We start from the raw sequence: 17,418 nt of genomic DNA, 5'->3' as shown, positions 1-17,418 counted from the left end.
TGCCCTGTGAATAAGAACTGGAAAGGATGTGGAAAGAAGTGATCATTGCCTAGTATTAAAACATTCTCCTGGCATTTTCTGGAGGGACTGATGTACACAACAGAAAACCTCAGGATAGCCAATCTCTGGAGGATTTCCCAAGTATGAAGCAAGAGTGTTACCTATTCAACTGTAACACCTGGTGGTGTGAGATTATTTTAAGACAATAAAGGTGCTGTGCTGATGCCTTTTTATGTCTCTCCTTCACCTCCTGCCCAACAACTGCTTCCATTGAGCCACAGTAAGTAACAATCAAAGAAGTTTTATTAAACTATCTACATAGAAAGCCACCACATAAGGACTAGTGAAATAGACTTTCATATTTATAAAGCTCATGGTCACTAAAATAAGATGAACTGCACAACCAGAAAGATCACAAATATATGTTTTTATAGCCACCAAATTAAAACAGTTGTGTTCATTGCAAGCAGAAGTGATCTGTCAACTGTGACTGCTGGCAAAGTTAGTGTTCACTTTCCAACCACACTGTTTGCTTGCACGTTTCCTTGTATCTGTGCACCATTATCTTGTTAAGACCTTTCCTTCTTGTGCATTTTGATGTTAAAAACTTTCCAAGATTGGTATTGGAACAAAATACAATCACTGACTTTTTTGTGATTACCAATCTTTCTGTCTTTCATTTAGGGAAAAAAAAAAGTTTTGGAGACTGGACTCTTGCCTCCATCATCAGGAAAGTAGCCCACTCAGTTGGTCCCAACTGTCAAAGATACTCCCTATGCCCAGATACCAGAACCAATACAAGGCAGAACATAAAAAAAAAGTAAAGCTATCCCTGTAACAGGCCATGAAGGCCCATAGGGTTGTTATAAGTTGAGGGTCCCACATTATCTAGACAATCGGCTCAAAGATGGCGGTAAGGTTGTCAGCCTTCCATTCCAGCCGCGCTTTACTCCCAGGAAAATTATTTAATTAATTCCTGGTACTCATTTCTGTTAGAGGCTGAGTTGACCCCAGGGCCATAGTGCGGCCGGAAGGATTAGGTCAAGTGAAAAAATGCAATGACCTCATTGGGACTTTAACCTTCAACTTTCTGGCTTGTAGCATAGTGCCTCAACCAACTATGCTACCAAGGCAGGATATATACACAATATAAACCATCTGCAGCATAATGCCACAGGTGTGGGACCTACAGATTGTACAGATCCTACTCAGGTGCCATACGAAGAGAGTGGTAACATTAACACGTCATTTGATGGAGAATATACACAGTTATGGATTCATAGACATTCCACATGCCACTTTAATAACATGAATTCTATAGGTGAGTACAATGACTGATCCACAACCATTGCTTACATACATAACACCAAGAGATGCATGTATTCCACTCAGCCTGAAATGTTGTGCATGTACATAGGTATCAGTACTATTTAAACTGCTTCTTGTGTTATGCCTGTTTCTGAAGTTGGGTGGAAGTTCATGCATTTATTTGCATCTGTATGCATGAGCAGTTAATTATAGGTAGAACGTGAGTGAGACTTGTAAGTGGAATATGCTTGATCAGTGCTTGTGAGGGTGCAGAAAATAGTGAGTGGGACTTCACTGATAAAGGTTGGCTCCTAATTAATTGAGGTTATGTAAATGTAAGAGACTCTTTAATTCTTTAGTTCAAGTGAGAATACTAATTATTCTTAATTATTTTTATATCCCTGTCTTAATACCTTCAAACAAGAAGAAATACTGAATATTTACCTCAGAGTCATATTGTATTGCACATAATTTGAAGTTAGGGGATGGACTTAAAACAGTTATGTATTCAAGCCATATCTTTGGACATACAAGCACACATCACAACAAGTATTGTTTTTTAGGAACTTTGTAACTTCTCATAACACTCAGGTTCCATTGTTTCTTGCTCAAATCCTCTCCAGAGAGGAAAACTGTAGATGTCAAAGTGCAGTTTTAAACAACCAGACTCCTCTATAGTAGTGTGGACATGACATCTGTAATCCATCTAACTAATTTATGGGAACAAAATTCAATGGAGGAGACTTCCTGAATTATAAGTGCCTTCCTACAGAGAGGTATTCTAATTTGCAACTGAAGTCATCTGCTTGTACAGGTAAGCTCAGAAGCATCTGCATTCATGAACAAGCTGATACATGGATAAAGCTGATCAAATCAGCTACATGAAACTAGCTGTACAAGAATATTTCACTTCTATCACCTAAATAACCACAACTAGTGAGATGCACAGAAACCACAGAAAAGTCCAGCAATCCCATTACAAAGTTTGTATATTTCATATTTCTGATTTATTAAAATTTGTTTTAAATTTATGTTTAAATACAACATTTTGCTCTTCTATTTTGTCTTTTTAACAAACAATGTTGAGTACCTCTGAAGCAATGAAGTGTTTATGAATGAAGAAAGTTACAGTGCTTTCTTTTCTAATATAATTTTGAGACGTTGTACTATATGGTGACATGCTGACCTCAGGATAGGCCCACTCTGGTGAGTAGTCAGTAATGTTTGCTGTGCCTTCTCGATAATCCATTCTTGGTGATGCTTGTTCATTCCCCTTATCCACAGAAGATGTGGTTGTAACAGACTTTCTTCCTTGAGTTGAAGGAGGTTCAGGAGTACTATGGTCCATTCCTGTGGTGCCAGATTTGTTAGCTCCTGCTGTATTGCTTTCTGCTGAAGATTCGAGAATCTCCAGCTCTGGAAAGTCTCCCAGCATGTCAAATGCATCTAGATTGACAAACACATCGTCATCCACCTGGAATGAAAGATGATTTCTGATGATGAAAGTGACATTTTGAGATATCTTATAATTTGAAGAGCCTTTACCTTAAGAACACAGTATCTATTTTATATGAAGTTTTACCAGGTCCTGTTTAAACAGTTCTGTTAATTCTGAACAATACTTACTTGATTTTAAACTAAAGTAGTTCATAACTGAAAGATGAATCTACATAAATGATACTGTTACATATGATTTACAGATGACCTTTGTGAGAAAGGTATTAGTGCCTGTTTACAAACTAAGCCATTCATAAAATATTGTATTCAGACAGCAAACATAGTTGGCACAAAACACTTACCATAAACAAGATAACACCTACCTGAGAAAAATGAGAATAAAAAGAGGTGGAAGAATTTTTTAACAAGGCCACTCTGGGGCCTTTAGCCAGAACCTCTTGCTCTGGGTACTATGGCCCTTCAACACGAAGATCATGACCCAGATCAGGTGGTTAATCACTGGTATCCCACTGCAGTGGTCTGGGTTTGATCCCAGGCATCATGTGGGATTAGTGACAGAAAAAGTGGCACTGGGGCAGGGTTTATCCAAGTGCCTTGCGTTCCTTGGTAATTATCATTCAACCAACTGTTTCACATTCATTAATCATCATCGTGTTAATGCTATATAATCTTAATATTGAAATTGTAGTTAAATAGCTTAAAAGAAGCACAGTGGCAAGGAAAATGGTCTAATTTGGTGGCCTTAACAATATGGTTCTGAAAACTTGGGAAAAACCAACATTCAGCAAGCAGCAAGCATGGCTCTGCTGCACATAAAATTATAAGACACACTGCTCACGTCCCTGAAGACAGTATTTTTCATTACTAAGAACAGGTTTTTGGAAATTCTTAGAAATAAAAATATTGCAGTGTCACAAAATTAATATTATTTGGTTGCTCTCTAAGACTGTTTTATATGAAATACAAACCTGTGTTGGTGATACAACTACATCACAGCTGTCAATGAAATCCATTGGGTTGATTTCTGGGACTATGACATCATCAGGGGACATCTCATCTCCACTGGAAGGAGCCATAGATTTGGACGCAATAATATGATGAGCACTTGTAACCATACTGCCACCACTGTGGCAGTGCTGGTTCAATTCTGCAGAACATGACAGAGGCATGTTGGCAGATAATGTTCTTTGGATATCTTCTTGGGACAGGTCTAAAGTTTCATTAAAGAAACCACCAACCAATGAAACAGTATCTGTGTTTTTAATGCAAGAATTTGAGCTTGAACTAATAACTAGAACAGTATCACTGCCATGGTATGTTGGTTTGATATCCATCAGGTCTTCTCCACTTGTGTCCATGTGTTTGGCTGGGGTGGGTGGAGCACTGTTCATGGAGGAAGTTGAATTTGTTGATAATGTTACATGCTGTTGCTTTGGTGTTGCTGATCTCAGAATGTTCTTGTCTCGACTACTACTTAAGTATGTCACACCACTACTGTCAAACCCTGATGAAACATTCCCATTTGTGACATCCATTTTGTTACTACTATTGATATTAATATTGTTGTTGTTATTGTTGTTGTTAAGGTTCAGCACAGTACTACTGGTGTTGTTTTCAGATCCTGAGGCCTGGTGACAACAAGATGGTGATGAGCTTGTTTCCATGGCTTCCTGCTTCAAGACTACTGCTGCTGGTGATGTGGATTTTGGTAAGTCTTTTGCATGTTGCTGATTTTGATGATGCTGATGATTCCGATGGTGATGTGTTGAACCGGTGCTGCAGACAAAGGAGGTGACAGCAACAGGAGAAACTAAGGATTGATGTGTTGGGTTGGTTGAATTGCCCCCGGTGGAACTATTGAGGATAAGCAGGCCTCCACCACCCTGGATCTGGGATAAACTGAGAACAAGTGGAGGAGTTGACGTAGTGGTTGCGTTGACAGAACTGCTATTAGATGAACTATGATTGCTACTATGATGATGGGAATGCTGTTGTTGTTGCTGCTGCTGATGGGAATGATGGGAGAGTAAGGAGATCCCATCTCGGGAATGGAGACGTGTCGAACTGCTTGCATTGCTAGAAGCAGCGGTGAGGATCATGCTTCCTGAGCCAGTTGTGGAAGAAACCTGCATATGAACAGTCACGTCCCTTAAGCAATTTATAATAAAATATAACAATTCTGAGTGGGTAATCACAATAAAGTTTAATGATTTTGTGAAGAGTTAAACTTCATTACTCTTGAATAAGGTCCTCCACTGGTGAATTATTTTCTTTGATTTTTAGCACTGTTTCGGAGGGATTCATTTACAGAGGAACCCCAATTTCATGTTCCTCAATTTAAGGTTCTCCCTCATTTATTATCCAATTTAAATGATCTGAAGTCAAGAATCATGGAAGTAAATTACTTCCACACATGAGAGAATTTAGTGCTCAAATCCACTACTCTCCAGCAAAGCCATAAATGGGGTTTACAATGTATAAATGTGGAGTCAAAAATTCAGTTGCTAAAAGTAACATAAAAATCTATTTCCAACACATTCCAAACTGTCTTGAATTACAGGCAATCACATTCATGGACACCATGATACAAGGAAAAGATCAATAAAAATTTATACTAGGTAAAGGTAAAAAGGTAAATTTGTCCCTGAGCTTAACTAATTGAGCATTATGCCATGAAGACATATGGGGGAGTGCATATAGACTTTGGCACTAGTTGGAGGTCAGTAATTGATACTAGGTATAAATAATTATTTCCATATTAAACTGTGGCCATAATATGAACCAGCTCAAACTGTACAAGTCAATTCAATTCTTGGGAGGCATACACCACTTGGATGTGGGAAGTGTTGCCAACAGTTTGGAGGTGCCAGCTGCCTCTATTTCCACCATCAGAATGTGTATGGGGTGGATTTACACACGCATGCCTGTGCACATGGACACATCTGTATTACTTTGAATATAAGACACACATTTTTCACATATATTCCCATTAAAAAACTGGGTCGCATCTTAAATTCGAGGAATTATTCACCAGTTTGCAAACTGTCCATGGGGTAGCCTGGAAAGAACCTAACCTAAACACACTTGGAGTGAGTCACCAAGCCACATCATCCCCAACCAACCTTTAACTGTGAGTCAACCCTCAATGCTCAGTTCAGTCATTGCCTAACACTCTTTTTCAGGTGTGTTCAGCTGTCAATCAGATTTTACCCACTGAAAAGTGTTTTACATATGATGTCGCATTCAAAAGAATGTGTGCTGAAGAGACATGTAATCATTCAGCTGGTAGAAAGTATACAGTACATGAGGCATATGTTCATCATTGGCAAAGCACAAAGCAAAACTGTTTTCATGTCTGACAAATAGTATTCTTCTGGACCAAGGAAAGGGAGAAATCCTGAGATTGATGCCTCTATTTTAGGGCGTTCCAAAGATTTATGAAATAAAGGATTACCTATAACTAGAGAAGACTTAATGTCAAAAGCAAAAGAGTGTGCTCGAAACAATGGTATACTTTTCAAGGCTAGTCATGGATGGTGTGAAAAGTCTGTGAGGACAGGAAGCTTATCCTTTGAATAAAGGACGACAAATAGCCAAAAATTTCCTTCAGAATTTGAAACTGAACTTATTGAATTTGAATATTTTGTTATTGGACTATGTCAAAGGAATATGTATTCCTTAAGTCAAATCAGCAATGCTGACAAAACTAAAGTATTTTTGACATGCCTCACAATTATACTGTAAATTTCAAAGGGGAAAAACAAGTGGCAATGAAAACCACAGGCTACAAAAAGTTACGTGTTAGTTATGCTGTGTATAACCGCAAGTTGCAATAAATTACCACCGTATGTAATACTAAAAAGGAAGATAGTGCCAACAGGACAGTTTTGCAAAGATGTCATAGTTTGGGCCCAAAGAATGCATGGATAACATCAGAGTTAGTGGAACACTGGCTTAGATGTGTACAGGAACATGGGCCTGCTGCATTATCAAAATTACAGAGCATGCTTGCAATAGATGCATTTCACGGCCATCTCTCTAATAGATTCAAAACAGGTTAAGGAACAAAAACACCAAACTAGTGATAATTCCTAGTGGCATAACAAATCAGTTACAACAACTTGATGTTTCAATTAACAGACCATTCAAACAGCTTGTCTGTAAACACTATGATGCCTGGCTGAATAAAGTCAATCATATATTGACACTTAGTGGCAAAGTAAAAAGAGTATCAGCGTCAGTAATAATGGTGTGTATATCTAAAGCTTGGAAAGATGTGCCACTCAATATTATTCCATAATTGTTTTCAAAGTACTGTTTGTATAATGAGGAAGATGGAATGCAAGCCAACATTCTTTGGGACAGTAGTGAGCAAAGTGGTGAGGATACATCATCTTCAGAAAATGAAATTGCGACTGAAAGATCTTTGGACAAGCTTTCTGATTAAATAAAAAAAAGATGGCAAGGAATGTGCATGTAGTGAAAATTTTAAATTTCCATTTCATTCTGATATATTTTCCACAATTTTCATTTTACATGTGTTCTACCTACTTTTCATATTAATTTCTTTTCTACATATATTGTTATTTTAATTTACATGTAAACTCACTAAAATAAATAGACCTTTATGATCTTTTCACAAAACCCTCATTTAAAAATTGGATGCATCTTAAATTAGATGGTGTCTTATATTCAAAGTAATATGGTACACAAGCCCGCAAGCATGCGCACATGCACACCCCCAGCACGCATATATATTATTTTTGTTTCGAAAGTATGAGGGGGATGCCTCAGCTGGGTTGATAGGGGTAGTGGGCAGGGAGAGTTGTGAAAATAAAGAAATGGCCCATATAAGGGTCACAGGGCACACTCCAAACTAAAGACAAAGATAGCACTGGCAACACTGCCACACTCACACAGTGAAAACACCCAAGGGCTGAATTACCATCAACATTTATTCAGTGTGAAAACATAAGATTAGTAATAGTTCAAACTATTCCTCTGAAATATGACAGCAGCTATGAAAGAGTTTAGGAATGTAAATACAATACATACGATATGATAGCTATGGGGTCATTCCATGTGAAGTCATTGAGACAAATCACTCGACCTTAAAAAAAATTATACACTTATTTATACATATTTTCATACTTCAAAAATATTAAAAAAAATTAATCCGCTCGGTTCTCCTGGTACAGCCGTTTTTATAATGCGAAAAAACGTGTTTGTGATGTAATGGAGGTCTGCGTTATCTTCTATATCTCAGTAACTTCTGATACTAGAGACTCCAATAAGAAACCAATTTATTCCCCATGATATGGACTACAATTCATATCATTACCAGTTTTTATTCAACTCACTTCCTCTAGGTCTAATTAAGCTTGAAACTTATCTAACGATTTTTGGAAAAAAGCTACTTCTGACTTTCATAAACCAATGGGTGGGGGAAAGTATCAGATCTGTGGTTTCTACCCTTTGTTGTTGTCTACATGGGGAATATAATCATGGAGTTTCGAACCCCGTATCTATTTTCCAAAATTCTCCAGGAGCGAGTTTTGATTTTCAGGCCTGTACTTACTGCTCGGATTGACAAAAGATAAATCTCTTGTCTTTTATACCGAATAAAGAACTAGTAATACCATTGGATGCAGGTAAGCCAATTCTTGAGGTGTTGATTTTTTGTGTAAAATTCGAAGTTCCTCTAGAATAGAGCATTACTGGCTATTGATTTCAATATTTTCAGAGCTTCCCCACTGGAGATATGAGATGTTAAATATGACCGATTTTGGGCCCAGAGCAAAGGTTGGAAGCTCCTGGAAAATTCTGAAAAATAGATATGGGGTTCAAAACTACGTGATTATATTCCCCATGTAGATGACAACAACAAAGGGTAGAAACCACAGATCTGGCACTTTCCCCATCCTATTGACTTTTTAAGGTCAAACATAGTTTTTTCTCCAAAAATCGATAGGTAAGTTCCAAGCTTAATTAGACCTAGAGGAAGTGAGTAAAAACTTGTAATCATATGAATTGTATTCCATATCATGAGGAACAAATTGTTTTTTTTTTGTTGGAGTGTCTAGTATCAATAGTTATCGAGATATAGAAGATAACACAAACCTCCATTTCACCTGAAAACGCGTTTTTTGCATTATAAAGACGCTGTACCGGGAGAACAGAGAGGATTAAATTTTTTTGAATTATGAAAATATGTAGTAACAAGCATACAAAATATACATTTTTTTTTAAAAAATGGTCGAGCAACCTATCTGGATGACTTCACATGGAATGACCCTATGTTCAAACAAAATCTACTCAACCATAGTAAGAGAGAACCATCTGAATGTAATAAAACACACTAATTTACTGCTGAATGTTAACTCTGAACACAAACTGCATACCAATTTCTGTCTTGGAACTATACATTCAAAGGCCCAGTTTTACCAACGCATGTAGAGCTTCATACATTGCAATGTGTTAAGGAATGTACCTGGTTGTTGTTCTCAGTGTTGAGGGCAGACATACTAACAACAGCCTGTCGGGTATTGGAACTGGATGTAAGGTTGGTGGCACTCCCAGCCTTGGCTGCTGTTATCCGTCGCATTGGATGGGAACACGTCTTTCCGTCAGCACATGTTGAATCTGGACAACCACATTCAAGCTGCTTGGTGAGTGCTGCTGCTCGAGCCAGACGCTGTTTTTCCATGAGCTGAGTCACTATCGCTTCCACTGTCTCTGCTGTCTGCAAAACATCATCCGATTTGTAATGCATCATCAACGATATCTTGCAACTATATGATTTCATTTGTAATGCATTTTTGGCATTCAGTACATAAAGCAATACACAACAGGGATATTATGTCTGTCTGTCTACTAACTCACTGCATAATAATGAGCCTGTATCCAGGTCTTAGAGAAAGGCCAAAGAGTTAGTTACCTCACAAGTGTAGCTTGGTTTTCTCCATGCAGTTTCATGCTTTTGGTCATTTAAGTAGGACTCCAAGACAGCTAAAGTATATTATTTAAGAAAGTCTGAAAGAGTTAATAATGTTACTTAAGACAGTCTTAATGAGTTAATACACTTGTTTCAGCTTCTACCTACTTCATGGATTTTGATAAAATTTGTTGTAAGAGATCTATTTTCAACATTGACGGGTGAACCCCATTTTGGTGCATAATGGTCCTACTTTAATAACATAGTGTCTGCCACTCTTCTGTTACATACAGTTTATTGTATAAAGTGATATATTGGTTCTTTACATGACTTATCACCATGGAACGCTACAGCAGTAAATAACAAAAAAGACATGTACTGCCACATCATTCATTTAAATATAGAACCTGAATTTAATAATATGACAGAATAATTCAGTGTTTGTTTCTTGCAGTACACTACTTTTTATGTTAGTTGAGAAAGCATCTTACCGATATTTCCAGCTCATTGTTGAGGTCTGGCTCATCTTCACTAAAAACTGAAAAAGAAATACAGAATTAATTATCTACTATTAGATTCTTGCTTTCATAAATAAAGAAGAGGTAAGAATATTTTCAGTTTCTGAATTTAGTTTGCAATATTATTCTTTAAACTTTTCATATTGAGTTATGATTGCATTTTAAAAGAGTCGTAAATCATGCACATAAGTAAATGAAAATTGAGATAAGTAGCAACAAAGTGTGTACACACTGCATGTCCTCCTGGTGTTCCAACATAAATGTGAAACTCATTCTGCATAGCAAGGTGAAATAAATATGGGTTAGCTCAGTGGATAAGCATTTGACCAGTATTTTTTAAGTATATCATTCAAATGTCACTTGGGATAACAGCTGATATGACTTCAAATTGTTACTATTTTCCTCAGCAATTTCAGGTAAATAGGAAAGTTGACATTTAAATAAACAGATTACAAAAATAACACACTGAATGACAAGTGCATTCTTTAATTAGTAAGAGCTTTAACCAACTGAGATATATATATATATATATATATATATATATATGTATTTTGACATAACAAAGTACTCCAACACATTCAATTCCTTATTTTCAAATTTCAATAATGTCAGACTGGACCCAAACATTTTACTTTCTGGATAATGAACTGAGTCAGGGAGAGACATCCTTCTTAGATGCACTTACTTGAACACATTAGAAACCATAGAGGACAATATAAACTTATTGCTTTCATCAAAACTATCAAGAATGCTGGACTTCCTATGGCACTGAACTGGGACATGATTACCACAATTAGCTGATTAAGACTGGTAGAGGAACTGAAAGGGTTTTATCCCTTTTGTATAACAATGATAGGAGAATAACAGGAATGCAATATACTGCTGTCATATATCCAGATTTACTGCTACTACTATAACTGTGGTGATTCTCTTTTGTCTCAGATCCTTAACATTAAATCCTTGACACTTTATTAAGGCAATAATCTGTAAAAGCTAACAAGACAAGGTTAACACTGTGTTTAAGAACTACAATATGAAGGTGCATATGGATTATGGAGTTATAACCACATGCATTCTATAGTGCACCCAGCATTAAGAACAGACAGTGTTATTTCAAGAGCTTTTCCTCACACCTATAATGATATCAATATAAAATCAAATTTTTCATTTCTGTACATTCCCACTAGGCTCTCTTGAAGTTACACTCCCTCTATAAACAAGGTTTAGTATTCAGATGCAAGTTTTAGACTTGTTTAATAATGACATATTCATTTTTAGCCTACTTTCCTTATTTTGAAAAAAATAAAAGTAGGATTATGCAATCACCATGCTGTCTGTGATCCCACTCCATTAAGTTTTGAATGCTTGAAAAAATCTTTAATAAACTCTATGTGTATATCATGGCACTTGAGCCCATCCCAACAGCCTACTTCATAAATCCCTTCCATCAGTCTGTGTGTGTATCCCCTATTGTTGCTAGGCAAGAGCTCAGTAAAAACTTTACTGTGGCGATGAATACATATGCAACAACAGAAGATACTTTGTGCAAATCATTTTCTATGTGGTCTGCATCGTATTGAAGGAAAATGGGTGATTATTCCTTCCCAGAACTTCCTGTTTATATTATGATTTCCCTAATCATTCCATCTAATAGCTTCCTCACACTGCTTTCCAACTGTCTCATCAGTCTGGTGTGGTATATAATATTGTGAAGAGCTTCAGTTTTCCTGTGATGATGTCATTAAATGAACTGTGTTGCTACAGAATAGCTATTGCTGGCAGTGACTGTGGAGCAACTGTTCCATTTACTCTGCTTTCAATATGGCCTTCTACAGAAAGGCTAATATCTCTGCAACATATTTTACAAAAAAGTTATGTATTGTCATTTCTTTCATGTAAAGGCAAACTATCACCTCAAGTTGCGGACAAGACTATGAAGGCCTGGCAGTAATATGTTTGCATACTGCTATTTGGCTCTACTTGTGGTCCATACATTACATGAGTGGCCTTCCTTGCCCTGTTACATACTTCAGTGGTATTGCCATAAGAACAACTTTCTATTCCAAATGTCATATCGGCCTTATTTCTTGGCATTTAGATTGAGATGGGAGGCGAGATTCATGCACTGGCCTTCTTCAGCTCTAGGAAAGAAGTCCCCAAGCATCCATTGCACAGCAGGTAGAATGGCCATCATAGCTACTCTGAATTTAAAGGAAACTTATTAACACATGTATCAACTACATCAGAATGTATGCCTAACATTCCTTTGACCACCTGCTCCACTTACTTCTTTCCCCTACCTTGTCATGATTTCACAGCAACACTGAACAGCTTCTTCAAATTGATTCAAACATCTGTAGAGCACATTTTAACAAGAATTCTTAAGTTCAAAGGTGTCATTTTATATAATGTTAATATCTTTTTTTTTCAAAACTAATGAGTCTAGATTTCATTTTTGATTGAAATCAATCTTCACTATCCATTTCCTGGCAACAGTTCTATAACACAGAACTATAAATGTCTCACTAAATTACACGCTCCTAATATTGATATACTACAGAACATGTAATGTCAGACACGAGTAAAAAAAAAAAAAGTAAAGCTATCCCTGTACCAGGCCTTGAAGGCCCATAGGGTTGTGAGACGTTGAGGCTCCCACATTATCTAGACAATCGGCTGAAAGATGGCGGTAAGGCTGTCAGCCTTACGCACCGGCCGTGCTTTACTCCCCAGGAAAATTATTTAATTAATTCCTGGTACTCATTTCTGTTAGAGGCTGAGTAAACCCCAGGGCCTAGTGCAGCTGGAAGGATTAGGTCAACTGAAAAAAATCCAAAGACCTCATCGGGGCTTGAACCCGCGACCTTCCGGCTTGTAGCATAGTCCCCAACCAACTACGCTACCGCGTGCCCCAATGTCACACACAAAGTCTTCTAATTCTTCTTCTGGCCATACTGTTGTCCCCTTGGAACTTTGGAACTAAAGTGAAGTGAATTCCCATTCCTGTATTCCTGTATATGATCTCGGCATGGACCATGCACAGATAACACAGCCCCTCTATTGTTGCATGGCGCAGATCACACACAAAACATTTTTTGTCTACTGCTGCACAATGTCAGAGCACATGCATTAACGTGTTTACTGAGCTGTTGCCTGGCAATGCATCACAATATATTAAACACAGCAAATGAAGATCTTCCACACAATGCAATAAGGAAAATGTCTACTCATTAATATTAAAAGGGCTTTCTTACAAAAATGGTCTCCCTAGATGATGCAACAGCTCCAATCATGCAAGCACAAAGCATTGAAGATAAAGGCTTAAATCTGATTGTTCTATCATATGATACAATTTACCATGCCAAAACTTTAATTCTAAATTTAGACAGATGATCATTTTGTCCACAACAATTACAGATTACTGAAATACCATCCTGATTATTAAGAGTGAAGATATAGATAGAAGAATAACACATTTATATTTAACAAAACATTTACATTAATTACTATTCTATTATTTGACATGATACATTTGGCTATAAACCTAATGTTTCTGGAAGTATCATTTATCAAAACCCCCCCTCCCCCAGAATTAAAAATGTCAAAGACATGGTTTGTAAATCACATACAAAAATGTTAACTATCTCAAACCATAATTAAAAAAAAACACCCTACCAAAAGACATAACTAGTTCAATTACAATCATCATTACACTAATTATTCCTATCAAGAAACTTGATAATATTATCGTACATTGCCACAGTAACCATACACTATATTAGCTATCAAGCAACTGCATGTGTGTGTGAACCTCTTTTCACGAAATGTTCGCTGATCACTGTAATATAGGCAGATGGGCATATGACATACGGTGTACTATAGTGTCAACACAAATGTTCATTTATTAATATGAGACATGAGTTTTAATTGGAATTCTAGCTCTGAACTTATCTAGCTACAAGCATTCAAATCTGGTATGGTGTAAAATTGTGTACTGTTAACTTGCACAGAAGCCACTAAGCTGGAAACTACCTTCCTACTGTGGATGTGTTAATTTATGGTAAAACTTATATCAAAGGACACTAATTAAGAATTCCTCTGTACTTAGAAAACTATGCATTTTTATACATCACAGCAAATATGACTTTACAAAGTACTGGTAAGTAAAGTAACAAATATCAGAATAGCTTGGCACATAAGGACACAGCTGGAAATGAAGGTAACAGCTGTTTATATGATCATGCATAGGGAAAGCAAGTATTATGAAACTACTAAGACAAAAGTAAATAAAATTTTCTTATCTCATGTGCAATCATGCCAAATGTATGCACAACAAGAAGGAACATTTTCATACATGATTTAAAAGAGATCATTCATACAATCTTCATGTGCAAATGAATACCTATCTGTGAACCTGCTGAACCTACTGGAGTTAGAAGTCTTCAATCTGTAGGCCTATGAAAGAGATAATGGTTTGTGCAAGACACACTGCACAGGTAAGTTTTGAATTTACATTTCTCCATGTAAGAGCAACCTCAAGTTGATAAGTTTAGGGAAACCTGATTCAAAATGTGCTTCCACGTTGACTGTTCATTTGCCTTGTAGACTGTAATCTACCTAAGCGGAATACATAAAAATAACAATGCTTTATAAATATACAAGTGGGTGTCAACAGTTTAACTGTTAGTGAAATTCTTTCAACAGTTGTATCTTTTAGAATTTTAATACTTACCTTGTAAATTAGTATGACTATAGGCTCACACAAAAAATATTTAATAAGGAACAAAATAATAAACATATTCTTGATAAATGCAGGAAAGTAACGAATGAAGTGCATGTGACCTGGGGCTTGCCAGTTCAGCAGTAATAAACACAATGGCTAATGGACATATTAACATGAAATTAAGCAGATTTTGTTCTTACTTAATGGAGGGTATAATGCATTTCAAACATTATTCCTGTTACTTCCTTACTGCTTCTTTGTATCACTTCCTAATCTTTCTCACGATTTCAAGTTACAGGTTCCTTAACCAGAAACTTCCATATCTTCCTGGACCTACATTTTCAGACACACCAATTGTATGTTGAGCTTTATGAGGATTTCCAGCTTCTTCGTCTGTCCAAGATAATATCTGAAGAGTGCCTTTAAATAGGTTACTTAAAACTTTGCTCAAATTCTTCTCAAAGTATAGTTCACAGTCATCCTGCCATTTCTCTCGCATTAAATAGCATGAGGAATAAAAAAATTCATATAAAATATTGGTTATAAAATCTCACAGGAAGAAACACATGGCAAACCTTGACAAATATACGAGTAATAACAAAATATTTAAATTTCAGATTTCAGGTTTTCACAGTGCTGAAGATATAAGTTGAGATCTTCCATGTTATAGCATCTGGTAGGTGGATATCAAGGTTCTTGAGGATGATACTGCCTCCATCTGCAGAGCAGAAGTAAACCCCAAAGATAGAAGCAGTACATTCCACCAACACTATCCATCTACAGACTACACAATAAGAATAATATTAGAGTGGACCTTAAAAAAATATTTACTAAAACTTTGCACTTCATTGAGCTGATGAGTATAGGGTTTAATGATGGGCTTCTGTGATCACAGTTGTGAACCCCATTTTGTAACAAGCAACATCAGTCATGATAAGACTACAATCTATGCCAAGGTATATTCTCTGGCTTTGAGACAACAGATCTCAGAGATGTTTGATGATGCAAGAAGCAAAGAAGTTTGACCTAATGAGAAGCCATGCAATAAAGAAAGGGGACGATGCAGCAGGCAACACAGATCTGTTTTCACTTCACCCTGGGAAACACCAGCACCACTGGAGTAGGAAGCAGAAGAAGTAGAAGATGTAGAGGATGTAGAGGGAGCAGATGGCGACTCACACATGGGCTTGAGTTGTGATACCAGTTCTTCCTTGGTCCACTCTTTCTTGTCACCCCAAAGAGCCAGGCTTGGTGTGATTACTGCCAGCTTGTTGTCATCTGGATATGGCACATTGAGGTAGTGCACCAACACTATATCAGGGTTCTGCAACGCACACATCAGACTCTAAATTTAACTGTTCCAATGACAGTTTCTGAACACTCTACATATACAAAATGTCACACAATTTTTGTCAAATCTGCAAACACTGATTTAAGTGGTTACTAATATTTCTATGTGATCTTCAAATATGAAACTATTCATTCACTCATTCATTCACTTTATTACATTCCATAAGATCTTTACAAGGTTGTGAGAACAACCATCGTATATAGGAACAGTCAGATAAAAAATCATTGCTTTACAAACAAGCAGATTGTCAAAATACAACAGTAGAAATATGAGTATAATACGTGTAAAACACATTTGTCAATAAAAACAATAAAATGAAAATAAACATATACTAGTCATTAATAAAAACCTCACAAGAAACTCCAACAATCATACCTTAATATGAAATCATTTGAAATAAGCTAATTTGTCAAAATGTAAGAACACAAATAAGAAACAAGTCTAAGTTGTGTACACACCATTTTAGTATAGTTAAAATTAAAAAACGAAATATTTATTGAATACTTACAGATAAACATGAAAATATACATGTCATACTTAATATATAAGTGTCACAAAATTAACAACCTAATAAATAAATTCAAATGGGGTCATATTACATGCTCATATCTGCATAAATGAGTAATAAATTTTAACAGATATTTAAAATTATGGTAAACAACTGAAGTATTTATATAGGTGGATCTATCAATTGGATTCAATATGAAGATTATTATATTTTATATTTAAAAAATTCATCAATGCTATAAAATGAGTGAAGATAAAGAAATTGAAGTAATGTCTTCTTAAAAAGATTGATATTGCCATACAGCTGTTTTATGTTAATTGGGAGATTATTAAATATCTTAATTCCGATAAATTGAGTACCTTTCTGATAAATCGATAATTTAGCAGATGGAAGATAAAGATTAGAAATGTTTCTAGTCGTAATCGAATATGCATCCGAATTTTTGGTAACCATTTCCCAATTGTTAACTACAAACATTAAAACAGAAAAAATATATAGAGAGGGCAGAGGTAATATTTTAAGCGAAGAAAATATCTTCCTACAAGGATCTTTATAACCTACACCAACCATAATTCTAACAACTCTTTTTTGAAGTCTAAAAATGTGCATACTGCGATA

The 17,418-nt window shown here is 36.2% G+C and overlaps 1 protein-coding gene and 1 long non-coding RNA gene across 13 annotated transcripts in view; one reads left to right on the top strand and one right to left on the bottom strand.

Moving 5' to 3' along the window:
• Nucleotides 1-17,418, bottom strand: part of LOC111868918 (calmodulin-binding transcription activator 2) — a 444,850-nt gene that overhangs the window by 81,602 nt on the left and 345,830 nt on the right. For all 12 annotated transcript variants that reach the window (XM_023860018.2, XM_023860017.2, XM_023860021.2 and 9 more), the window contains 5 exons: nucleotides 16,121-16,265; nucleotides 10,192-10,238; nucleotides 9,257-9,508; nucleotides 3,735-4,892; nucleotides 2,495-2,782 (listed from right to left, as the gene is read on the bottom strand). In XM_023860018.2, the coding sequence (XP_023715786.1) occupies nucleotides 2,495-2,782; nucleotides 3,735-4,892; nucleotides 9,257-9,508; nucleotides 10,192-10,238; nucleotides 16,121-16,265 (1,890 nt within the window). The remainder of the gene's footprint in view (nucleotides 1-2,494; nucleotides 2,783-3,734; nucleotides 4,893-9,256; nucleotides 9,509-10,191; nucleotides 10,239-16,120; nucleotides 16,266-17,418) is intronic.
• Nucleotides 1,224-9,335, top strand: LOC117282666. The gene is made up of 3 exons (XR_004513493.1): nucleotides 1,224-1,611; nucleotides 4,385-4,474; nucleotides 9,274-9,335. It is a non-coding gene; the product is annotated as an uncharacterized LOC117282666 (long non-coding RNA).

This window comes from Cryptotermes secundus, unplaced genomic scaffold (assembly GCF_002891405.2).
Source record: "Cryptotermes secundus unplaced genomic scaffold, Csec_1.0 scaffold753, whole genome shotgun sequence".
Lineage (NCBI taxonomy): Eukaryota > Metazoa > Arthropoda > Insecta > Blattodea > Kalotermitidae > Cryptotermes > Cryptotermes secundus.
The sequence above is the reverse complement of the archived record's forward strand: the minus strand, read 5'-3'. Positions and strand labels throughout refer to the sequence as shown.